The following is a 26,853-nucleotide window of genomic DNA, read 5'->3' as shown; positions in this document are numbered from 1 at the left end:
ATACAGTCATAGTGTTTTTCCTGTGGGAGGAGTGATTGGCAGTCACCGAGGTACATTGTTGAGTAGTGTGACAGCCGCAGGGAAGAAGCTGTTCCTGGACCAGCTGGTCCGGCAACGGAGAGACCTGTAGCGCCTCCCGGATGGTAGGAAAGTAAACAGTCCATGGTTGGGGTGAGAGCAGTCCTGCAGATGGTTCCCTTCTTTATACATTTTTCCTTGTTAATTAGGTCTCTTAAAAAGGTAATCTATGTTTGATATATATCTTACCTTACTTAAGAACTAACCATGGATTAATGCACTCTTCACTTTATCAATCACCTCATCAATAAAATCTTTTAAACATTAATGACTTGATTTGCGCTCCATTTTATCTCACCAGATAGCAACTAAACGATGGAGACACAAATGTTCCTCCATTTGTTTTTTTGCAGTAATTGAATCAGGCAGTAATTTGCTTTTATTGCTATTTGAAGAAAAATAATCAACTATGAAGCTTATTTGAGTCTACACCAATCTAGTGTAATATTGCATATTTTATTGTAAATTATTTTTATATTTCAAGTCAGTGTCGTTGGCACAAATTACTTTTTTAAAGTGATACAGTTCATTTATGTTTCAGCTATAAGCTACAAGTCTTCTTTCTCCGCAAGATAACTTACCAGCATATTGCAGGGTATGGAATTGCTCATTAAAAATGGAATGACTGTTTTCTCTGCAATCAACAACCAACTAATTAAACTGGGAATTCCTGTCTTTGAAGCATGTTGAAAAAGTAAAGATTTGAGCAATTAATTTGCTATTGAAGAAAATAGATTATTACATTAATGTTAAAAATCAAGGAATATTGAATTAATTTAACATTTAAAAATACAGCTTCAGTGATAATAATTCTCAAGAGTAATATATTTAAATTTGCTTTCCTTTGATAAATGTTTTCCCTTACATTTTCTGTATTCCCAAGCCTGTCCTATTCTGTTCCTCTGGCAACCACTACCAACGTAATTGCCATGATTGTCCCAGTCTCAAATCATTATAACAGGATTAGAGATGAGGATTTCACTTAGTCAATTATGATTTAGTGTTCTGGTTTATATTCTCTCCTATTGCAAATGGGATTTGACAAGCCGGCATGTGCCGTCACGGTAGGCAAGGTAGGCTCTGCCTACCCTGACTAAAATTATAAAATCGATCGATCTCTCACGTAGGCATAATTCAAAGTCAAAAGTCAAAGTAGCCTTTACTGTCATTCAGACCTTGCGGTCTGAACGAAATTTTGTTGCCTTGCAGTCCTATATATAGTAAAAATGAAAAAAACACACAATAAACACAAATTAACATCCACCACAGTGAGTTCACCAGGCACCTCCTCACTGTGATGGAAGGCAAAAGTCTTAAGTCTTAGTCTCTTCCCTTCTTATTCTCCCTCTGCGCCGAAGTGATCCAGGCTCCCGATGTTGTGATCCCGCTGGGCGATGGTAAGTAATGTCAGTCCCGCGGCTGAATCTGAGCTCCGCGAACGGGCTGGTTCAACTCCGCGGCCCGGGGTGGTCGAAGCTACCGAAGCTGCCTCTCATCCGAAGTACTTGTAACACGCAAAGGTCTGTGCAGCCCAGGTGCCATCGGCCCTGCTTCAAGCTGTCTATGCCAAGGGGAGCTGAAGGCTGCTGAAATTCTGCCTTTGCAGTACTGCACATGTGCAGCAGCCTCCTGCGCATGCACAGCACAAGTTTCTTGGCGGGTTTTTCAAATATGGATTGCCATTATCTTAAATGTATCTTTGGAAACAAATAGAGAGAAATTGAGTTTGTGTACAAATGATGTGGTAAGTACATTTCTTGGTGCTATATGTTTTTAAATACCGTATTTCCCGGGATGGGAAGAGTTCCTTTTGCAGCATGTGGGGTGTGGCCCGGGGTAAAGTTGAGGGGAGGACAGGAGTGTTGAGAAGGAGGTGGTTGGGGATCATGCCAGTAACCCACTTGCGATGCTCCGGGCCAGGTTAAAATCTTTTTTCTGATTAGAATGGAACAAACAGATATAACAACAAAGCATCCTTTCCACTACCTACCAAGAGAGACTGGCCTCCTTAAAAAAGAGCAAACTGCTTGAGGAACTCAGTAACAGACAGGATCTGTGAAAGCAATAGATCTGTCCATTCCTTCCACAGATGCTGCCTGACCCATTGCTTTTTGCCCAAGCTTCCAACAGCTGCATTTTTGCCTCTTCTTCAAATGATGAATAAAGCACACAAAAAAACAGAATATTATGTGAGGGACTGCTTCAGTGCACATTGAGTTCACATATGCATTAAGAGGATTTAATAATGTCTGCACTGCTTTAGTTCTGTATTACAGAACACTTCATTGACAACAGAGGAAATATCCAGTGTCTTGGAACCCTGCAGAACTGAGTTATTCCCAAGCTGCTGACAATTAGAGCCACAGGGTGAAAGAGATGGAATATTAAAAATTTAAAGATGTGACCTTGATATGCCAACTCTGAATTTCCCACTGTTAATCGCCTGCTGTAACTTTACAACTTGGAGCACCGCTGATTTTAATGACTGTGCAGTTTCTACTGTTGTACTCCAAATTACACTAGTGCCTGCCAGAATGGTTACTACAGTTCTAATTTTTTCCCCAGTGGTTAAACAACACCCACACAGGGAAATAACGTTGTATTATACTATCATCCAAAGTCATAGTTACCTCCTGCGGTTTTAATGTGCGAGTCATCAATGAATCAAGCTGATTATTTTAGTTTTTCATGTGTTCATGCAGTCTATGCCTCACGAGAGGACTTTACCCAAGCCATTCCTTGGGGGTAATTTAAAACTGGTAAAATCTAGAAAGCATTGACAACATCTGAAAATTAATAAGCCTAGTGTTGGAGAGATATTGAAGCAAAAAGTATTTTATTATCAAGGGCTATTTCCATTCCAAAAATAAAGCCCGTTGTTAGTTGTTGTGAAATTCAGGTCTATAAAGGAATTAAAGGGAAAATAAATATTTGAACAATGTAAAAACTACAGCACTAATCATTTTCTTTTTGTTTTGGATTTCACCATAGAAACATAGAAACATAGAAATTATGTGCAGGAGTAGGCCATTCGGCCCTTCGAGCCTGCACCGCCATTCAATATGATCATGGCTGATCATCCAACTCAGTATCCCGTACCTGCCTTCTCTCCATACCCCCTGATCCCCTTAGCCACAAAGGCCACATCTAACTCCCTCTTAAATATAGCCAATGAACTGGCGTCAAATACCCTCTGTGGCAGAGAGTTCCAGAGATTCACCACTCTCTGTGTGAAAAAAGTTCTTCTCATCTCGGTTTTAAAGGATTTCCCCCTTATCCTTAAGCTGTGACCCCTTGTCCTGGACTTCCCTAACATCGGGAACAATCTTCCTGCATCTAGCCTGTCCAACCCCTTAAGAATTTTGTAAGTTTCTATAAGATCCCCTCTCAATCTCCTAAATTCTAGAGAGTATAAACCAAGTCTATCCAGTCTTTCTTCATAAGACAGTCCTGACATCCCAGGAATCAGTCTGGTGAACCGTCTCTGCACTCCCTCTATGGCAATAATGTCCTTCCTCAGATTTGGAGACCAAAACTGTACGCAATACTCCAGGTGTGGTCTCACCAAGACCCTGTACAACTGCAGTAGAACCTCCCTGCTCCTATACTCAAATCCTTTTGCAATGAAAGCTAACATACCATTCGCTTTCTTTACTGCCTGCTGCACCTGCATGCCTACCTTCAATGACTTCAATAGCTTTGAAATCAACCTCAAAGGGGAGCCATGTTCAGCTTATCCATTATTTTAGCAAAGAGAAAGCCACATACGCAATGTAGAATTTCATGGTAAAAACTACTCACTTGCAGAAATATATATCCTGAAGTAGCCCCCATGTTAATTTGCAGTATCATTCTTTTATTGATTAAAAATTCTCCTAAATACATTATAACTTTCTGCTCCCAGTATATAATATGTTTGCAAATCTGACCTTTCAAAGATGACAACGACAATGATAGAGCAATCATCTTGCAATTTATCTTCGTGTTAATTAAGACATGTGCTTTTGCGATGGCCCCTTCTCATTTTCACAATGGTACATATTCTCCAACCCAAAATAAAATATTTCCATTGGCTCCAATGATGCAAATTTAAGAATGTTTATTTCCACCAAGAAAATGCCCAACAAATGAAGAAAGTAAAAATAATTTTCATCATGAAGAACCTGCAATGCAACAAAACATCCAAAGTGCCACACAAGAGCAGTTGTTATATTTGTTAAATTAGGAGATATTGGTTTTCTTAACCAGGAGCCATTAAAGGTTAGAAGACACAAGGCCATCAGATGAATGGAAGCTGGCATCAACCAATCCAGAAGACGACAAAGAAAATGGCCTAATAATGTAATTATTCTGCAATAATGGGGGATCGATGATCAATAATAGGTCATACGCAACAGAAAAGATGCAACACTGCAAAGGGTTGGCTGTGCATTAGCACAAAACAAAAATTAATCCAAGACACCGTTTAACATTATGCAACAGACAGGATCCCAATGAATGATAATGTTAATATGAGATGCATAGATGGGGTAGACAATCAGAACCTTTTATCCAGGGTGGAAATTTCAAAGGCTAGAGGCCATAGGTTTAAGGTGAGGAACAAAATTTAAAGGGGATGTACAGGACATTTTATTTTTACACACAGAGGGGTGGGTGCCTGGAACGCATTGCCAAAGGAGTTGCTGGGGGGAAAAAGCAACAGTGGCATTTAGGAGGCTTTTAAATAGCCACGTGAATGGAGGAATATTTTATCACAGTATTTCATTCTCCCATCTCCCATATTCGAACATCCGTAGCGGGAGCGGTAGAGTTGCTGCCTTACAATGCCGGAGACACAGGTTTGATCCTGACTACGGGGGTTGTCTGTATAGAGTTTTTACCTTCTCCCAACAATAAATATAAATAAACATACCAGAGGCTCCAGCTCCCGCTCATCAATCAGGTCAAACTCAGTCACAAAGTAGTAGAAATGTTTGTAGCACGTATTGACGTGTGCTTCGGCTCCCATCGTGGTAATCCGATCAAAGTGGTGGATGTAAACATGAACAAAGACTCGGAAAAGCCGAGTGAGTATTTTCTTACAGAGTTGCATGAAGTTTCTTGGAAAAGGAACACCTAACAAAAAGGACACAGGAAAATTAAAAATAGTAAGAAAAAGAAACCCTTGTACATACAAGATATCCTCCAATATTTTAAGAGTTCTTTTATTCCTCCTCTAAGGCAGTAGAATTTTTTTTTTCAGAATTTCCTTTTGGATTTCGCAGAGACTATCTTATATTGAAGCCTCTCGTTTTGTTCTTTCTCGTAAGTGAAAACATTCTCTCTGAATCCACTCTATCAAAGTCCTTCATCATTTTGAAGGACTCCTTTAAGTCACCTGTTTGCCTTCTTTTTTAAAGAGATAAAAGCTCAGATTGGTTATCTTTTGCTGATATGTAGACTCATGCATTTCCGGTACAATTCTGTTCACCATCTCAGTGCCTCCACATTGTTTTTATAATAAGGCATCGCAAATAACATGCATCAAGTGATCTATCCAAGGTTTGATGCAGATTTAGCATGATTTCCTTATATTTCAATTCCCTCTTGAACAAAAATCCTGTTTTATTCTTTGACATATTTATGACCCAACTAATCTGCTTGGCTCCTCAACCGGATCCATATTTTCTAGTTACAAGGACCTTTCATGGTCTTCAAAATTGCAAAAGGAAATGCAGTATTATTTGCTACAATTATAGAACAGAAAAATCATACAGTCTATTCCCAATGGTTCCTCAAAGTTAACATTTAAGAAATAAAATGTGTATTGAACAAACCAAAATAATAAACACAGTTCTCCCACTATCAATTCTTCAATAATAGCTGGACAGCTGCCCTAATGCTAAATTTTGCAGAATTATTTAAAACAGTAGAATGGTAGATTTTATGTTCCTGAAAAGGAAGCCTTTCAGCCCATGGACACAAATCAAACTGATCGGTCAAACTTTTGTAATACTACGGAATTGCAGTTGCAGGGATTTATACCAAAGATAGATCAAATTGTTGGAGTAACTCAGTGAGTTAGGCAGCAACCCTGGAGAACATCAATAGGTGAACTGAAAGTCTGAAGAAGGGTCTCGACCCGAAACATTGCCTTTTTCCTTTGCTCCATAGATGTTGCCTCACCCGCTGAATTTCTCCAGCATTTATGTCTACCTTAGGTGAACTGAAATGTTGCTCATCCATGTTCTTCAGGGTTGCTGCCTGGCCCACTGAGTTACTCCAGTATTTTGTGTTTAGCTTTGTCAAACTATTTGTTGGAAGGTTTCCATGTTCTTTATTTTGTGTTAATCTATTTCAAAATGTTTCCACACAACAGATAATCTGTTCTAGTAAGATTGGTTGAAGAATAACTATTGTCTAGCTCATCAAGGTAACACCCTGGTTTTTTTTTCAAACCAGCACATGGTATATTTTAAGTCCACCCGAGAAAGTAGACAGAACCTTGGTTCAACATTTCAATTAAATGCAACCACCTCCAGGACTCGAATCTCACCATTGCTCGAGGTTGCCAGATTATGTACTCTGGAGTGGTCCTTTAACCCACTTGTTATCACTGAATCATGAGTTGTACAAATGCATGTGGCAGGAGAGGCATCCTCCAATAGGATAGCCAAGAAGCCAGGGTGGTAAAGAAAGCTTTTGGTAAGCTAGCCTTTATAAATCAGAGCATTGAGTATAGAAGCTGGGATGTAATGTTAAAATTGTACAAGGCATTGGTGAGACCAAATCTGGAATATGGTGTACAATTTTGGTCGCCCAATTATAGGAAGGATGTCAACAAAATAGAGAGAGTACAGAGGAGATTTACTAGAATGTTGCCTGGGTTTCAACAACTAAGTTCCAGAGAAAGGTTGAATAAGTTAGGTCTTTATTCTCTGGAGCGCAGAAGGTTAAGGGGGCACTTGATAGAGGTCTTTAAAATGATGAGAGGGATAGACAGAGTTGATGTGGACAAGCTTTTCCCTTTGAGAATAGGGAAGATTCAAACAAGAGGACATTACTTCAGAATTAAGGGACAGAAGTTTAGGGGTAACATGAGGGGGAACTTCTTTACTCAGAGAGTGGTAGCGGTGTGGAATGAGCTTCCAGTGGAAGTGGTGGAGGCAGGTTCTTTGGTATAATTTAAAAATAAATTGGATAGGCATATGGATGAGAAGGGAATGGAGGGTTATGGTATGAGTGCAGGCAGGTGGGACTAAGGGAAAAAAGTTGTTCGGCACGGACTTGTAGGGCCGAGATGGCCTGTTTCCGTGCTGTAATTGTTATATGGTTATTAATCTCTGGGCCTCCTCCATTGTCAATGAGGCCCAGCACAAATTAGAGAAACAGCACCTCATATTTCGCTTGGGTAGCTTACACCCCATCGGTATGAACATTGACTTCTCTAACTTCAAGTAGCCCTTGCTTTCCCACTCTCTCCATTCCCCCCCTCCCCTTCCCAGTTCTCCCACCAGTCTTACTGTCTCTGACTCAATTTTATCTCTGCACCACATACTCCCCTGACATCAGTCTGATGAAGGGTCTCGACCCGAAACGTCACCCATTCCTTCTCTCCAGAGAAGGAGTCCCTGATCCGCTGCCTGTCCCGCTGAGTTACTCCAGCATTTTGTGTCTACCAGAAGATCTAATGAGCCAGGTACCCAAAACCACACTGGAAAATATTTTAAAAGACACAAAGTTTACAAGTTATAGGAGTAGAATTGGGCCATTCGGCCCATCAAGTCTCCTCTGCCATCCAATCATGGCTGATCTCTGCATCCTAATCCCATTTTCCGGCCTTCTCCCCATAACCCTTGATACCGTTGGTGTGCTGGAGTAACTCAGCATCTCTGGAGAACATGGGTGAGATTTTGGGTCAGGACCCTTCTTCTGACTCCACCAGTCTGAATAAGGGTCCTGACCTGAAATGCAGTCTGAAGAAGGATCCCAACCCAAAAGATCATCTATCCATTTTCTCCAGTGATGCTGCCTGACCCGCTGAGTTACTCCAGCACTTTGGCTTTTTTTTAAACCAGCATCTGTAGTTCTGTGTTTTTCTCCATTTTATTGGGAGACATCATGTGATTTTAAAATCTGAGCCCATGCCTTCTAACTGCCGGATAAGGTGAACTTATTTTGTTGTTCCTCCCCCCCCCCCACACACAAAAAAGAAACAGGAAATTTGGTTATATTTTTGGAAGGTGAAATCTTGGGTAATAACAAAACCCTAAATGCCAATAAATGTAATAATTGTAAATGAGCAGTTAATTCATGTTTTCTAAACAAAATCTAGATTTCTAAGTTTTCTGAGGAATATTAAGACATATGTGGGAGATTGTGTCAATTGTGAGCTGGCACTTCTGTGAGGAACAGGTTGTAGACACAAAAAGCTGGAGTAACTCAGCAGGTCAGGCAACATCTCTGTAGAAAAGGAATAGGTGACGTTACGGGTCGAGACCCTTCTTCAGAGCCAAAATGCCACCTATTATTTTTCTCCAGACATGTTGCCTAATTCGCTGAGTTTCCCAAGCTTTTTGTGTCTATCTTCGGTGTAAACCAGCATCTGCAGTTTCTTCCTATACAGATAGCTGGTTATAATGTGCAAGGCAGCCTGCTTCTTATACCCACACATATTGAACTCTTTGGCTCAAAGCTTCACTTCTACCAAGCACAGTAGAACATGTCACATAGGCAGGGAATAGCAGTAATGATCTATGCTGACATTTCCTTCCTGTATGCTACTGGCAAGTACTCCAGTTCACACAAGCACTGAATAGAAGTGAGATAATGAAGGCTCAGGAAGTTCGACATGACCTTAACAACTCTCACCAACTTCTCCCACCACCACAGAAAGCATTTTATCGGGATGAATCACAACATGGTTTGGGAACAGCTCCATCCAAGACCACAATAATTTGAAGAGAATTGTGGACGCAGTCCAGACCAGCACACAAACCAACCTACCTTCCATTGGCTCATTTTACACTTCACAATGACTTAGCAAGGCCACTAGCATAATCAAGGATGTGTCTCACCCCAGTCACCCCCTTTTCTCCCCTCTCCCATCAGTCAAGAGGTACAGAAGTGTGAAAACACTCTTCCAGATTCAGGGCCAACTTCTTCCCAGTTGTTATTAGGCAACTGAACCACCCTATCAATAACTAGAGAAGGGTCCTGAACTACCATCTATCTCACTGGAGATCATCGGATCATCTTTAATCGGACTTTACTGGACTTTATCTTGCACTAAACATTATTCCCTTTATCATGAATCTGTACACTGTGGATGGCTCGATTAAAATCATGTATTGTCTTTTTGCTGACTGCTTATCGCACAACAAAAGCTTTTCACTGTACCTCGGTACACATGACAATAAACTAAACTAAACTGAACATTGTTGGTGCTTTGGCTGGAGGTACATGGTGAATGACTGAGCTCAAGAACCAATCAACTTGTTTATCAAATGAATGGACATGTTCTGTAGAGATTGAAGGAGAAGGTAATATCTTGAGAGTCCACAAGAATTTGATGTGCGAGTTGAAAGAGACTGGGAGAGAGCATATTACTGACAGAGCGAAATTCTCATCACAAGATGAAAATTGGCAGGTTTAAAGAGGGATAGAAACTGGAAGATTAATCTGAAATACTCAGGACAAAATGCAAGCTATAAGTTTGTGACAAGAAGGCAAAAGCAGAAGATGATGATGAACAATATCCATTGGTCACTTTAAATCACTTTGCAAAGTCAATGAAACCAAACCCTCACTCAGTCAAAATATTATAAAATCTTCAATCATCTGCTTTGTAAAATAAGCACTTATGCAGAGCTGATGGAGAGCTGTACTTTTACAACTGCTTTTACTCTCAAATTAAATATGCTCTATATTATGAATGTGGATTCAGGTTATTTATTATGCAACTGTTATTCACATGGAAAACAGCATGTGTGTGTTTTAATTAATTCTCAATCAAAGCATGACAGAGATAATCCATTAACACCTTAATTGTCAAGTGGTAATTTTAGTGCATACTTTCAAATGAATGGCTTCTGCTTAAATATAAGTGCTTTTTGTTCTTTACATTAGTAAATCTAATATAAGAGGAAAATTAGAGTAACATTTGGATTTTTTTTAAATAGACCATTCTCTAACATCCATTTCTTTGGTTATACAATCGAAGTTTATGGCAATTAGGCAGGCAAGTTGAGTTGCGGTCAATAATCAAAGTAGTACAGGGGTAGAGTTGCTGCCTCACAGCGCAAGAGACCCGGGTTCGATTCTGGCCACGGGTACTGTATGTACAGAGTTTGTACGTTCTCCCTGTGACCACATGGGTTTTCTCCACATGCTCCAGTTTCCTCCCACACTCCAATGACGTAGAGGTTTATAGGTTAATTGGCTTGTACAAATTCAAAATTGTTTCTCGTGTGAAGAATAATGCTAGTGTTTGGGATGATTGCTGGTCAGCACGGACTCAATGGGCTGAAGAGCCTGTTTACATGCTGTACCTCCGAGTCTAAAGTAAAGCTTTCCCACCAATTTGCGAAGGTACTCTCCTACCACTGGGTCAGAGAAATTGAACCCCATCCAAACACAGACTTTTGATTTAACAGCATCAATCGCAAGTATCAATCAAAAGAACACTCTCACCAGTGAAGGTTGAAACTTTACCCTGTCCTTCATTGTACGAGTTTTAGAATCAGCACTGTAGATTGGTTTATGCATGCAACCAATCATATATAGGTTAGCATCACTAACCCCGCCTTACTGTATCATTTATATTAACACCTACATCCTTTGCTACGCAGTTCGGTAGAAGACAGGAGGCAGTGACTACTAACATGCTGTTAAGTCTGTATGTGGATTAAAGATTATCTTAAGTTACTTGTTGTGTAGATGTCATATTTACATGGTGTCAGAAGTGGGATAGTGGGGACGCCTGATGGCATGGTTCGAGTATTTTGGATTGATGCACACACGGATTTCATTTTTATCCTTTTTGAGAGTAGCAACCATGGTGGACACCCAATCGGTGGGCTTGCTGACTGCTTCTAGCACGCCCATGGAGACCATATTATTTAACATGGACTCAACCCTGTCCCTCATGGCGTGTGACACACGGTGTGGTGCACGAACAACAGGTACCACCTTGGGGTCGGTGGATATCTTGTAGGTCACAGGCAGCTTGCCTAGTTTGTCATCAAACAGATCAGGGTATTATTTTATCGGGTCCATTGATATCAGCAGCTTGTGGACCGTTTAGTCGAACAAAATCAGTCCTAAATCTTGGCATGCATGGTTGCCCAACAGAGTCACAGAGTTAGAGTTCAAGATGTAGAAGGTCAAATCCTTTGTGGTTTTTTTCAAAAGTGGCTCTTCCCAGTGGTACCAGCACTTCACCCCCATAAGCATGCAAAGTGGAGCTGTCCGCAATCAGGAGCTCATTATTTCCTGGTCCTACAGGACGGTGTCATAGTCAAGGGCCACAAAGTCGTGATCCCCTCATCATTGCATGATAAATACTACAATGAGGCACACATCGATCACCCGGGAGTCGATGCTACACTGACCCATGCACAGCACCTGTTCTACTGGCCTGGGATGGCCAAATACATACGGGACCGTATATCCTCTTGCCCCACCTGCAACAGTCTTGCACCGCACCAGCAGAGGCAGCCCCTACTGCAACGACCTGCACCAGCCCTGGCCTGGACATCGGTGGTGGCAGACATCTTCGAATGGCGCGGTGAGCACTACCTCGTCCTCGTCGACTTGTTTTCAAACTGGTTTGAACTCGACCTCCTGACCTCCATCACATCTGAGATGGTCATCCGAAAATTAAAGAAACACTTCTCCACATTCGGCTCACCAGTCCGTTTGCAGACCGACAACGGAAGACAGTTTACCAGCCATGAGTTCAAGCTCTTTGCCGACCGGTGGAATTTCCACCACGTCGCAAGCAGCCCTGAGTACCCACAGAGTAACGGTCTTGCCGAACGGGCTGTCAGAAGCGCTTAACAACTGGAGCAATCGCGCCTGGCCAATTCAGATTTTTACCTTGATCTCCTGAACCTCAGAAATATTACCAGATATGGGACCCTGGGATCACCAGCCCAGCACCTGAAGTCCAGGACAACAAGACCTCTGATTCCGATTGCTCAGCAGAAGCTGATACCTCAAGAGCTGAAGCCTGCTTCAATCCAAAAGCGTATTCAGGAGAAACACGATATTCAGAAACGGTTGCACGACAAATCATGCAAACCCCTCCTGCCTCTACTGCCGGGACAGGTTGTTTGTTTACAAACTACCAGTGGACATTCCCGTCTGGCTATTGTTGTCGGCACAGCTGACACACCTCGATCTTACCTTGTGGACTATGAGGGAACAGTCTACCACAGAAGTCATCAACATCTGCTTGCTGTGCGAGAACCCCGCCCACCGCCGGCAGGACCCTATGCTCCACCGCTTCAGTTCCAGCCATTCGCTGCCGAACCTTCTACCGATCCCCGCATGCCCCACACCCCTTGCATGTTCCATACTCCTCCACGAGGCGCGGCTGTGGCTAACCGCGGGGTTACCCCTCCTGCACACTTCCCCTTTCAGTCACCACAAGCCTCTCCCGCGGCTTTCTCGCTTCCGGGTTCACCGCCTCCCTCTAATCTTTCCGGTGAAGGAGGGGAGGACTTGGTCCGTACGCGTTCGGGCCGCATCAGTAGACTGCCTGATAGATATGGAGAATTTGTTTAACTTTAATGGCATGGATGCTCACTATACTCACTCTTTAAGGGGGAAGGATGTAGATTGGTTTATGCATGCAACCAATCATATATAGGTTAACATCACTAACCCCACCTTACTGTATCATTTATATTAACACCTATTTCCTATGCTACGCAGTTCAGTAGCAGACAGGAGGCAGTGACTACTAACATGCTGTTAAGTCTGTATGTGGATTAAAGATGATCTTAAGTTACGTGTTGTGTAGATGTCATATTTACACGCACATTTTCCTACAACTGAGCTCAGTTGCTAATATATTGGGCAGGTTGGTATTTCTTCTCTGCAAGTAGTCCAGTCAACACTCATTTCCACCTTCAGTGTGCAAAGATCAACTAAGGGCCTGGGAATTATGGGTGGTGAAAAGGCAGATTGGGTGGTTTCAGTGGTTCTATCTATCTGCTTCCCCCGCCCGAGTTGCGGGGTCGAGTATTGGAATGGCCGCGGGGACTCTGCGAGCGCACGCCGGGGGCTCTAACACCAAAGACCGGTGTGCGACCTCGCACCACCCGGCGTGGCTTTATGGCCGCGGGACAATATCGCCAGCTATGACTATCTATCGGGGGGGGGGGGATCTAAGTTTATTAGGCCTCTATCTGTTTATCTTGGGTCTATGTGTTTGTAATGTATCTAGAAACGGCATTTCGTTTGGACTATCTATCTTGTATCTATCTATCTCTATCTCTATCTATCTATCTATCTATCTATCTATCTATCTATCTATCTATCTATCTATCTATCTATCTCTACTGTTACTAAAATTCTCAACTTAACCACTTCTGGTCTATATTGGGGTTATTTTAAAATTGCGCAAAAACGCTACCCTATATCGCTAAGATTACTCGCCACTTTACTCACCGTTCTCCACTGCTCCAAGAGCACCAGGTTTTGTTCCGATCGGTGAAAAAGTTATGAAGGTTTGAAAAAATCGTGAGATCAGCAGATTGGTCTTCTCGCCTGTCTGTCATCATGCCCCTTCTGGCCCCACTGGAGAATAAATCCCCTAAAGCGGGGCTGAGTCCATAAGCCGTGCGGAGGAGAAAGAACAGCGCCCACTGTGAGTCCCCATCGCAGCCTCTTCCCCTCTAGTCCCCCTCGTTGGCTCCTGCCCCCTCCCCTGTAATACCGCACACTTCCCCCATCTTTTCTCCGAGCTCTCTCCCCCCTACCCACGCACCCCTCCCCTCGACCACACCCAATGTGAAATACAGAGGATTGGCAAGAACAGTGATCTGAGGACAGACTGAGCAGGTTTTCAATTTCAAGTTCTTTACTCTGTCTATTTTCTACCAGTTTGGATTCTGCTGAAATACCATCTTGAAAGTCAAATATTTAATGTCTCCTGGATGGGTTACAGGCATTTAAACCAGAATAAGATGTGTTATGTATTTCAATAAGTTAAAACCAATTAACGGTCTATCACCAACTCATAGAATGCAATATGAAACAATGTATTCTGCATCCATTCAATATTACTGCCTGCAGTGAATTCTAAGTTGTCAACAAGATTTATTTTCTTTCATAGCTAGCAATTCATTACACACTGCCGTTGGAAAAAAAAAGAAGAATATCATTTTCAAGCTGGAGACTTTTACAGATCATTTTCTCATATAGGTTACTTGCTCTCACAACGTTTTATTTTTTTGGATCCCTTATGAAACAAGGATGAAGAGTTATTGAAGAAAGTGAGTGGCTGCACTGCATCCATCATCCATCAGATACATAGCACAGTTGTTGTGTCCCAGCGACAGCGGGAATGGATAAAGAACCAGTGAAATGTGCACTGCTTAAAGAAACTTCTATCTCTTGCTATCAACTCTATTGACTGTTCCAAGAACTCCACCCATCCAGTTGCAAGACATTATCTGTCCTGTTAACAGCACATAGATTATTTCTGGATTGTGCTTTATTTTTCTCGCTGCTGACTGATTGGACTTCCCATAATTGCACTGATTAGTATAGATAAGGGAAGTTAATATGTTGTAATTATCCAGGAAGAGACTCAGAAGAGACATGGTTTACATCCCTGGCCATTCAGCAGTTCAACTCCATGTCATAAATAGGAAGCACTTTCCTTAATGCAAATCTCCTTGTGGAGGGCTTGCATCACCCCCACAGCCCTGAATCTCTCTTGTTTATGGCTGCGCATCCACCAACCCCCCTCTCAGCCATTTCATACCAGCTTGCAGATTTTATAGGAAGGGAAGTGGTGGCAGGAGCTTGGAGATCCAAAATGGAATTCATATGGATAATGGAGGAAGAGGGTGGGAGATAGGAGAGAGAAGAGACCAGGGTATTGGAGGAAGTAAGGAGTTTGAAGTGGAAAAGATTGGAGGAAGGAGATGACAGGCTATCAGATTAGAAGAGGTTGGAGATGGGGTAGAGAAGTCATGGGATTAAAGAATGGCAACAACAACAACAACAATCAAGTGAAGTGTGGGCAGGAGATTGGTGGTGGTGCGGGAAAGGAGTTCGCAATCGGTATGAGAGGCTAGATGGAGGTACAAAGAACATGTCCTGTTGACTGCTCACGCCTTGTGCTCAACATCATCTGTGTACCCCAACAACATTCATCAGTGCACAAGACTGAAGGGAGAGAGAGTTGATGCATATAAAATGCTGAGAGGCCTAAACAGTGATACCTATTAGGAGTAATTCAAGGTCATTAACTGGGAACATACAGTAGATTAAAATTTATGGGTTGAAGCATTCTATAAAATGAAGGAAATTCACATATTTACTGCTCATTCATATTGTGGAGTGGTCAGAATTGTATGTATGTCAGCATCATGTTCATCAGTTCTGCTTCTGCAGTGATGTGTATAGCATGATCTCAATGTGAACAAATAAGTGTTGTGTAATCATTCAGTCCTTGGAAGGTTTCTGTGCTAATTTTACCCTGGAATATCCCCATTTCATCATGAGGAAAGTTTAACTTTACTCTTCAATCACAGACTACACAGGATTCATAACAACAAAGAGGATCTTAGCTTGTCCTGTATGTGGAAAGATGCTCATCAGGCCAACATTTTTAAACACTGAAACCGAATCAGAATAAATCTTCAATTGCAAATCCATTTTGTAATAAAGACAATCACATTACTGGAAGCCTGCCTTCAGCTCTGTATCAGGTGGGAACTTGAATGAACGGTGACCTTGCAGTGAGAGGGGAGGCTTTAAATCATATCTGAGGAACCATGGGCACCATATCTGAGGAAGGATGTGCTGGATCTGGAGATGGGCCAGAGGAAATTTACAAGAATGATCCCAGGAATAAGTAGATTAACCTATGATGAGCGTTTGTCGGCACTGGGCCTGTACTTAGAAGAATGAGGGGGACCTCATTGAAACATACAGAATAGTGAAAGGCTTAGATAGAGTGGATGTGGAGAGGATGTTTCCATTAGTGAGAGAGTCTAGAACTAGAGGTCATAGCCTCAGAAGTAAAGGACTTTCTTTTAGGAAGGAGATGAGTAGAAATGCCTTTACTCGGTGGTGATTCTGTGTATTTTTTTGCCACAGAAGGCTGTAGAGGCCAAGGCAGTCGATATTTTTATGGCTGAGATAGACAGATTCTTGATTAGTACAGGTGAGTTTATGGGGAGAAGGCAGGAGAATGGGGTTAGGAGGGAGAGATAGATCAGCCATGATTGAATGGCGGAGTAGACTTTATGGCCTAATTCTACTCTTATTCCCATATGACCTAATCATTCACCAGAATGTGTATTGTTCAAAATCAGATCCAAAGGGTCCAATGGGATAGTATTTTGTCAGCAAGATTAGGTTGTGGATCAGACCTCCTTCCGCTGAACTTTTGTTTTAAAGATACAGCATAGAAACTGGATTTCTACAGCCTATCGAGTCCATGCCAATCATCGATTCACTCCCTACGCAGCAGGGACAATTTACAGATGCCAATGAACCTACAAACCCACATGTCTTTGGTATGTCCCATCAGCAATACCGGAAGTGGCGGCGCTGTTGAACAGCTGCGGCTCGCATGCAGTGGAGGACATCATCGGGAGCTCGCAGGTCACAGGTTGGCGACCTGTTTATTAATTAAAATTCGACCACCTCGGGCCGCGGAGTTTGAACCCGGCCCGTTCGCGGAGCTCGGTTGAGCCGCGGGATTGACTTACCATCGCCTGGTGGGGTAACAACATCGGAAGCCTGGATCGCCTCAGCGCAGTGGGAGAATAAGGAGGGAAGAGACAGTGACTTTAAGACTTTTGCCTCCATCACAGTGAGGAGGTGCCTGGTGAACTCACTGTGGTGGATGTTAATTTGTGTTTATTGTGTGTTTTGTTATTTATTATTGTATGTATGACTGCAGGCAACGAAATTTCGTTCAGACCGAAAGGTCTGAATGACAAATAAAGGAATCGAATCGATTCAATAAAATTGTAGCTTCTGTGGACACTAATAATTAATATCTGAGAAAACAAGATAGGCTTGGATCATCCCTCAAATCATGCTTTGGTTACTTTCCTACCCTTTAGGACTTTTTAAAATTGAAGTTGTATGATTAGATTAATACCAGGTATATTAATTTGTTTTGGAAAATGAAAGGAATCAGATATGTTCACATAACAGCAGCTGTGAGCCAGTAACACTAAAGAGCAAATAGTTAAGTGTAGTTTACCAGTTAATAAATCCTTCATAAGGGATAAGAATAAAGTTGCAGAAGCAGAGTGAGAAGTTCGTGATCTTTTGCAGAGGAAGACCAGGTATAAAAGCGAAGAGAGCAACTTGTGTTGGGTGTTAGCTTTGAACATCCTGAAATGTGCACCCTTGAGTAATTCTCACATAGCAAGGAATTAAAATCCAAATATGCCAAGCAAAACAAGGGCCATTCGGGATATCTAGATGACCTCCGAAGGAAAAATGTTCAGTTTGTATCATCACAGAATTCTCCTAATTTATTAAAATTGCACGGAGAAAATTAGAATTAAAAAATCCATTTGGGTTCAAGAGTTGGATTGTATTTAATTCCTTGCTGAATTCTGGAACATCTGGAACAAAATTACAGATGCCATTTTCAATCACACAAAAAAATGCTTCAAATCTCTGTGACAGTCATTAATGTTGATTGGCATGGCTTTATTAATCTACTTATGAGAGGAAATGTTCATGGTTGTCATGCAATAATGGAATGAGGCACTGAAAATGAATTCTGCCAAGCTCCTGGAATTCTATCACTTACAGTATCACACTGGAAAGCACGTGCTGTTGAAACTAAATTCTCTCTCAGAGGAATGCCATTTTGTTTGCAAGCTAGATAAATAAGAAAGATGTGCATCTACATAACACCATTCACAATGCAGAACATTACTGAGCATTTTATCATCATATTTTGGTTTAACAGCCACTGTTTTAGTTGGCAGACCTGTCCCTACGGAAACTGGATTGTGCACAATTCAGAGAATGTATAATAGTGCAGCACTGAATGGTACAGGAGTGGTACAGGTTTGTGCCAAACATGATGCTTAGCTGTGTAGGAAAGAACTGCAGATGCTGGTTTTAATTAAAGATAGATACAAAGTGCTGGAGTAACTCAGTGGGACAGGCAGCACCTCTGGAAAGAAGGAATGGGTGACGTTTCGGGTCGAGACCCTTCTTCAGACCTATGATGTGTAGCATGATGCCAGCTGAGCTGATCTTATCTCATTAGGCACCACTATCGTATCTGCCTCCACTACCACCTAATGGCCTAATGTCCACAATGGCCTAATTCTGCTCCTATAACTTTTGAATTTTGAACTTCCTATCCACATTGACTTTCTTTGGTTATCTACTGTCTCTCCAAGTCTTTCCAATAACTTGTCCACCAATGATGCCAGACCATTGCTTCGACCATTTCTTTTAAACAGAAGATTTATTATTTTCTTAATTATGGTCTCAAACCTTCTTAGTTGGCTGATTTGTTTGGTGATCACCCAGGATTAAACGTAGATGATTTTTCGATTGTTTCTCTGTTAAACTGCCATGAATTTAATCAACAGTTGGAAATGGTTGCTAGGGGATAAGATTTTTAGCTATTAAAAATCTGTCTATAGAAAAAAAATCTGATATAGCTCAGTTCTACATACTCAACATCTGGGACTCCGTTCTTCCTCTCAAAAAACAGATCGGCTAACATTTTCCTCAAATAATTCTGTTCCAGCAAGCATATTTGTGGTCCCTAAAACAATGAGCACAGCTATTTCCTATCATCAAACTCTAGATTGTTTTTCTAAATCCATCACCAAGTAAATTGCATTGTTTGACTTCTGCATCTACTGATAATGCGATAATGATGGAAATTGATCAAATTCCCATGTATTAACGATGCCATTTTCCAGATAACAGTTTTCTCACATGCAACCTTTTTCTACGATTCTACGGAAACCAGCTGCTTAATTCTGCTGTACTGACATTTCTATGTTATTTTCTCTAGCCTTGGCTGTTAGCCAATCCAGAAATTTGCTTTAGGGCTGCTCCTGGCTGTGCGACATCAGCTTGTCAAAGGTCAGTATTAAAATAAATCTAGGAATACTTACACAGCAGAATAAAGTCAGATCACCGATTATCCTCCCTGCATCTAGCCTACTTTGCAGCAATTCTTTCTAACGAGTGAAAAGAAAACTGCTGGGAGAACTTTGTGGGTTGAGCAGCATCTACAAAGGCAAAGGGATGGTCAAGGCTTCAGGGCAAGACCGTACATCAGGTCTCCACATGAAATATCGACATGTTGCCTCCACAAATGCTGCTTGACTCACTGAGTTTGTCTGGCTGTTTGATTTTTGCCTCCAGATTGCAGCATCTGCAGTATCCTTTATAACGAGTGCTCTAGTCGCAAAGTTACACCCACAGTTTCATACACAAAAAGAGTTAAGATGTTCTACTGGAATATAAGAGGCAAGTCTAGCAGTGGTGGAGGTTTTGCATTATTTCATCTGATCTGGTTTGTAGTTGCTCAGTTTAGATCTAGACATTAAGTAAAGAACAAGCAAAGGCAATTCGGGTAACACGTTCTTTCACCGAAGGAACAAATGCATAGAATGATTTACTATAAGCATCTGAACAACCATAAGTAAAGCTTCCATTCTGTCCAAAGAATGACGGGCATCACAATGGTACACTGGTAGAGCTACTACCTTACAACGCCAGAGACCGGGGTTCGATCCTGACTACGGGTGCTGTCTGTATGGAGATTGCACATTCACCCTGTGACCGCGTGGGTTTTCTTCATGTGCTCTGGTTTCCTCCCACATTCCAAACGCGTGCAGGTTTGTAGGTTGATTAGCTTCTATAAATTGCCACTAGTGTGTAGGATGCAAAACTGGGATAACATAGAGCGAGTGATCGTTGGTCAACGTGAGTTCAATGGGCCGAAGGGCCTGTTTTCACGTTGTATCTCTAAAAAACATGCCCAACATGGCAATTGGACAGCCAAACTGCTTCCAGGTATAAGCTCATTAATATCTTCTCTTCAAGATGGAGATATCAAACAGATGTCCGTAACAGCTTGCTGGTCTGCTGAGGACAATCATCTGGGTTCTGCAAGAGTTTATAGTGACCTAAGGTCAAGGAAATGCCAGAGAACATGTATAGTTTGGTATCAGACTAAAACTTTTTGGGGGGAATATGTTTCTTTTGGCCACAATTTTGTTTTTAGTCAGAGAATCATACAATGTGGAAACAGGCCCTTTGGCCAAACTTGCCCATGTCATGCCCCATCTACACTTGTCCCACCTGCCCTCATTTGGTCCATATCCCTCTAAACCTATCCTATCCATGTACCTGTTTTAATGTTTCTTAAACGTCGCAATAGTACCTGCCTCAACTACCTCCTCTGGCAGCTCGTTCCATGCACCCACCACCCTTTGAGTAAAAAAGTTACCACTCAGGTTCCTATTTAATCTTTCCCTCCTCACCTTAAACCTATGTCCTCTGGTTCTCGATTCCTCTGCTCTGTGCATTTACCCTATCTATTCCTCTCATGATTTTGTACACCCTTTTTTCTGGATAACAATGCAGCCTTTTAAAAATGTACATATTGGGAAGAGGCTACCAGTCATCCCTTAAGGATTTCTGGTGAGTTTTTTCATGCTCTCCACATGCTTCACCATTTCTCCTTGAAAGAAGGGTTGCCTGGTAAATGTGCTGCCCCAATTTAATCCCAGATTTACTTCAAGACTGCCTGAAAGTGGATTGATATCCAAAATTGGTGTGCAATATTCCAAAGTACCCTCATGTGTGAATTCTTAAAAGTTATAATAATTATTTTTTAATTTATAAATGGTTGAAATATGTGCCACTGCTTCAGTAAGAATTATTATAAACAAGTAATTAATACTCAAGGACTAAAAGTATAGGCACACCAGAAAGTTAAAGCACAAATCCCCCAATGTGGAATTCCACAGCTTTAGATGTTTTCATGCATTTTAAACCACATCAGTAATACAATATTCAGATTGATTTAACCTGGGCTGCTTAATAGAAGACCAGAAACAACTTTCTGACATTATGCTCCGCTGCTTGAGCCTCAAAAAAGTTAATAAGCAAAATAAAACTCACCAACTGTTGCCAGAATTTGCAATACTTTATCTGTGCCTATAGATTGATTTTTGATTGAACTATAGGCAACCAACAACCAAATCTTAGGTCAATGTACATCCTTTGATGTTGCAAATTCCGACGACTGTTTCAATTGCCTTAAAATATTTAAATTCAGAACTTATCTGATTCTGCCAATATTAATTTAAAGCTCATCACTACCTTCAACGTATTCAAACTTTTAGTTTTTACTGTCAAAAATCTTACCAACTCTGGTGGGGAAGTTCATCTCATCATTGATCAGTGTCTCAATCCAGTCCATGAGCAAATGCATATACTGTGGAGCAGTCACTTTGGTTGGCCGCTTATACTTGTGTTCGTCCTGCCACCTGTATTCGTATTTCAGCCCTCCTGACATGATGGGACAGGTCCTTGCTGTGCAAAAGTCACAAATAGTACCATAGATGAGATTGATTCGATTGAAGAAGTCTACAGTGTTCACTGCAATCCAATCGTTGAGGTTTTCCCCTGCAGGAAGTTGGACTACCGTCTTGAGATCAACCCCAGATTTAAGTGAAGCCTGAGCTTTCTTATACAACTCAAACCGTTGGGTTCCTGGTTCGAACCTCTTCCGGGGTCGAAATGTCCTATCTTTATTGAAGACTTGTTTCAGGCAAAGAGCCATCTTCAACGAGGTGTAGAAAGGAACGTTTCTCTCTTAAAAACAATTCAACATAGAAGCAATTTACTTGTCCTGATAATGTTGACAGGTAGATGCATAGATAGCCCACTCAGTTCATTCTCCACAGCTTGATGTGGCAAACTGAATTTTCTGTAAGAAAGTGAAAGTTATATTTGTTAATTGGGTTTTTTTAAATTTAAGTAACCAACTAAATGTCAATCCACCTTACATTAAAGTTCCTCTTATATAATGATTGTTGCTAATAGTGCAATTCTTTGTTAAAATAATTCATATAGACTGAAAACTAAAGGGGGAAAAAAATCACACAGATACAAGATCAGCAGTTGAAGGAGGGTAATGTGTATATGATAAATGGTTAAGGAAGCCAAATAATTGAGGGAAATAAAAATAAAACCCCAAATTCTTCAGCATTTAAGCCATGAGAAAAGCAAGTAAACACACTGAATGTACCACGGCCCATTGGACTTCAAATTAACCAAGGACATGGAAACGCTGTTGAAGGGGTTTCAACCTGAAACATTAACTTGGTTTCTCTTTCCGCAATCATTGCTTAACCTGCTGAGAGTTCCCAGCAATTTTGTTTTTATTTCAGATCTCCAACATCAGCAGTTGTAGGATTTTCAATTCAATTAGGCATTACAACTTTTTGGAACGAGTCCCATGAGAGCATGCAAAATCCAATCCCCTTTCCTTCATGAAAATGAAAAATGTGTATCCTTTAGTTTGCTTTTACACTGAACTTACCCGTCAACACCCCACCCTACTTTTCATCCTGCAAATCAGTCATAATTACCGCAAAAGATGAGCTAGTTACTTTACAATCAATACATCACCTGCATAGCCTGTAAACAACCTAGCTGAATCAGAGCCAACCACCCTTTGGTTTTTACGCAGGGAGGGGGAGGTAGCTTAATTTTCCATTCCATTGAATATTTACAAAGCCAGAATATTGGCCAGGAACTGACACAAAGATAATAATCAAATAACTCTAACAAGAGAATCCAGTTGTGCCTCAGATGAGAACACTCCCTTTGCATGAACTGGAGTTACACAGGAATGAGGGGATTGAGGTTTATATTGCAAACACAAAGGAACTGATCACAAGACTGTCAAAAAGACATATCCCAAAAAAGGAAATAGCTACCCAAGAATGATCCTCAGCATTGAGTGTTTAATTTAATTTAGTTTAGTTTAGAGATACAGCGCGGAAACGACCCGACGAGTCCGCACCGACCAACAATTTGCAGAAACTAGCACTATCCAACACATATGGGGCAATTTACAATTCTTACCTAAGCCAAATTGACCTTTAAACCAGTACGTTGTGGGAGGATGGGAGGAAACCAGAGCACCAGGAGAAAACCCACGTGGCCAAGGAGAGAACGTACAAACTTTATAAAGACAGTACCCGTAGTCAGGATTGAACCTGGTTCTCTGGTGCTGTGAGGCAGAAACTTTACTGATGCGTCCCTTGCTGTCCTTAAAATAGTTTAAGGTGTCTTAAAATAGTTTACTTCCAGAATAGAAAACAATTACGACCACTTCTGGGTTGAATGGTGCCCATCCAGAATTGCGGCAATGACTCTCATTCAACAGTATGATTACTTCATTCAGCGACAGGTTGAATTAATTCCTTGGTTATTCCCAGTACAATATATTCAGCACAACTCTGTGCCAGCAGAAAGGCTATCAATTCAGCCTGCTCTACATTAGTTTCTTGGCACTTTGTTCCTTGGTTTCTCCGAGTTCCAGTGTTCATAGCATGACTCCATTCTCATTATTATCAGTTTGGTCTGCTCTGATCCACATAGAGCTTACTTACTGGCTGGGATGGAGTCTCAGAAGGCTCTTCTCAAGGCATCAAAATCAACTTAAAAAAAGTATTTTTAACCCTCAGGGCCATCATGATTTTGAGTTATAAATCAATGAAATGTAAAATATAAACCTACACATCTGCTTTAAATGAACACAGAGTTTGGAAAGCTCTCTGTACAACACCTAATAGATTTAAACCTAACAGAATAAAGAATCCGGACCTAAAAAGTCACCAATCCATGTGCTCCAGAGTTGCTGCCTGACTGCTGAATTACTCCAGCACGTAGTGTTCTTTTTTGTAAATCAGCAATTGCAGTTCCTTGTTTCTAAAATAAACCAACTTGTTTTTGTGGTCTGTGTTTGATGTTTGAGCATTCTTAGGAGGACTATTGTGTGAATTATATATTTACATATAGTCTTTCTGGTACATTAACTGTAAATAGACTATGACCTAACAGATTGGTTGAATAGCAGAACTATTTGTTTTAACTGCTCCATTTCATTAACAATGTTAAATTGAGTGATTTGATCTTCCCTCAAACATTAATCAAAATCAACAAGGACTGAAGAAGAGTCTCGACCCGAAACATCATCCATTCCTTCTCTCCAGAGACGCTGAGTTACTCCTGCATTTTGTGTCTATCTTCAAATGACATCACGCACTCCAGACGGCTGTGCAGAGGCATGATGACACACCGTCGCACGTCAGTCACTACCAGCCTGTCACGTAAATGACGGCCCAAGTGGGACAGGGCCTTTAGTGAGCACAATGGTATTTTCATATCAGAGGCACACGTGATAGAAATATAGAAAATAGGTGCAGGAGTAGGCCATTCGGCCCTTCGAGTATCCCATAGCCTGCTTTTCCGAGCATTGGAGGGAAATTTGGACTAACATTAGGTACTCGTGAGATATCGTGATCTTACAAAATTCAGTGCCAATCTTCAAGACTTACTAAGTAAATTATTAGTACATCTTTAGTATTCCTTTCCACCCTCACACCAGACCAATTCCCCTGCAAAACTTCCTAACCCCAGGTACTCCTGACCCTCACCTGCGTGAGCCACTGAGCTCACCAGCTTTGCAGCTACTACCAAGCACCACATTGTGCATGCCAGCCTGTGCCTGAGCTTGCCCTAAACCAAGGCCATACCCACCCCCCGACTTTCATACATACAGGCCTGATCTCCTGAACCCGGCCTTGCAAGAGAAGGCACAGGATTGGAAGGAGAAGCAGATGCTAGTATTGGAAGGAGAAGCAGATGTAGCATTTTGTGTCTATCTTGGAAGAGAAGGATCAGGCAGTACGTTTTCAAGTGTGAAAACCCGCAATACTGGGTCCCTTGCAACCTATGCAGCTCAATTTGATGCAGTCAGTCAATAACCCAACATAGTAATCATTACAATATACATCAATGATTTAGATGAATGGATTCAAAGTAACATTAGCAAATTTGCAGATGACACAAAGCTGAGTGGCAGCGTGAACTGTGAGGAGGATGCTATGAGAATGCAGGGTGACTTGGACAGGTTGCGTGAGTGGGAAGATGCATGGCAGATGCAGTTCAATGTGGATAAATGTGAGGTTATCCACTTTGATAGCAAAAACAGGAAAATTGTGTCAAGTTGGGAAAAGGGGAAGTACAATGGGATCTGGCGGTCCTTGTTCATCAGTCAATGAAAGTAAGCATGCAGGTACAGCAGGCAGTGAAATAAGCAAATGGCATGTTGGCCTTCATAACAAAAGGAGTTGAGTATAGGAGCAAATAGCAGTTGCAGTTGTATAGGGCCCCAGTGAGACCACACCTGGAGTATTGTGTGCAGTTTTGGTCCCCTCATTTATGGAAGGACATTCTTGCTATTGAGGTAGTGCAGCGTATGTTTACAAGGTTAATTCCCGAGATGGCAGGACTGTCATATGCTGAGAGAATGGAGCAGCTGGGCTTGTTTACTCTGGAGTTTAGAAGGATGAGAGGGGATCTTATTGAAACATATAAGATTATTAAGGGTTTGGACATGCTAGAGGCAGGAAACATGTTCCCGATGTTGGGGGAGTCCAGAACCTGGGGTCACTGTTTAAGAATAAGGGGTAAGCCATTTAGAACAGAGACGAGGAAACACTATCACACAGAGAGTTGTGAGTCTTTGGAATTCTCTGCCTCAGAGGGCAGTGAAGGCCAGTTCTCTGGATACTTTCAAGAGAGAGCTAGATAGGGCTCTACAAGATAGCGGAATCAGGGGATATGGGGAGAAGGCAGGAACGGGGTACTAATTGGGGATGATCAGCCATGATCACATTGAATGGCGGTGCTGGCCCGAAGGGCCAAATGGCCTACTCCTGCACCTATTGTCTATTGTCCCACTGTTCCCATGTCATTCCAGACAATCCTTTAGGGTGCAGTGAAATTCCTTGGCAAGAAACTTGTTAAATATTTTAAAAACATTTGCAATATAATCACAGTACCTAGCTGTAATGGAAGGTCAGGGATTGTTTTATGTGAAACTACGTCCTATCTATTCAATTTCCCCTGTGTGTTTTGTCTATGAATTGCCCTTGGGAGGCAAGCCAATTTTAATAGTTTGTGTTATCCTGGAAAAATGTTCCACAATTTAAAAATAAACCCGAATTAAACAGTATTCTGCTTGGCATTGTTTAAATCCGATTATAATTTTTCCCCTATTCTCTTTGCGTGAAAAACAAATGTCGTTAAAATTCCACTGCAGTCAGGAACTTACTGAAACAGCTGCCTTTGCATTCAGTCTTTACATTCCACAAGTCACTGGACAGTTGATTCCCAGCAGCTGACATTCAGCGAACAGCAATCTGCAGAGCAATTGTTGGGAAAAGAACACAAGTTATTTGTTAAAGTTTATTTTTGAAATGAAAGTGAGAATGAAAGCTCACCATGAGATGTTTCTGA

General features: G+C 41.5%; 1 protein-coding gene across 3 annotated transcripts in view; it reads right to left on the bottom strand.

Moving 5' to 3' along the window:
• Positions 1-26,853, bottom strand: part of LOC129700823 (MOB kinase activator 3C-like) — a 33,248-nt gene that overhangs the window by 5,662 nt on the left and 733 nt on the right. The window contains exons 2-5 of one of the 3 annotated variants that reach the window (XM_055641552.1): positions 26,669-26,756; positions 21,682-22,246; positions 4,991-5,193; positions 586-1,775 (exon numbers count right to left, since the gene is read on the bottom strand). In XM_055641552.1, the coding sequence (XP_055497527.1) occupies positions 1,761-1,775; positions 4,991-5,193; positions 21,682-22,099 (636 nt within the window). In that variant the 5' untranslated portion in view covers positions 22,100-22,246; positions 26,669-26,756 and the 3' untranslated portion in view covers positions 586-1,760. Of the gene's footprint in view, positions 1-585; positions 1,776-2,900; positions 2,980-4,990; positions 5,194-21,681; positions 22,247-26,668; positions 26,757-26,853 lie in introns of those variants that run through there. The other 2 variants (XM_055641553.1, XM_055641551.1) reach the window with 2 other exon arrangements.

The sequence above is a fragment of the Leucoraja erinacea genome, chromosome 10 (genome assembly GCF_028641065.1).
Source record: "Leucoraja erinacea ecotype New England chromosome 10, Leri_hhj_1, whole genome shotgun sequence".
Taxonomy (NCBI): domain Eukaryota; kingdom Metazoa; phylum Chordata; class Chondrichthyes; order Rajiformes; family Rajidae; genus Leucoraja; species Leucoraja erinaceus.
This window is presented reverse-complemented; position numbering and strand designations above follow the sequence as displayed.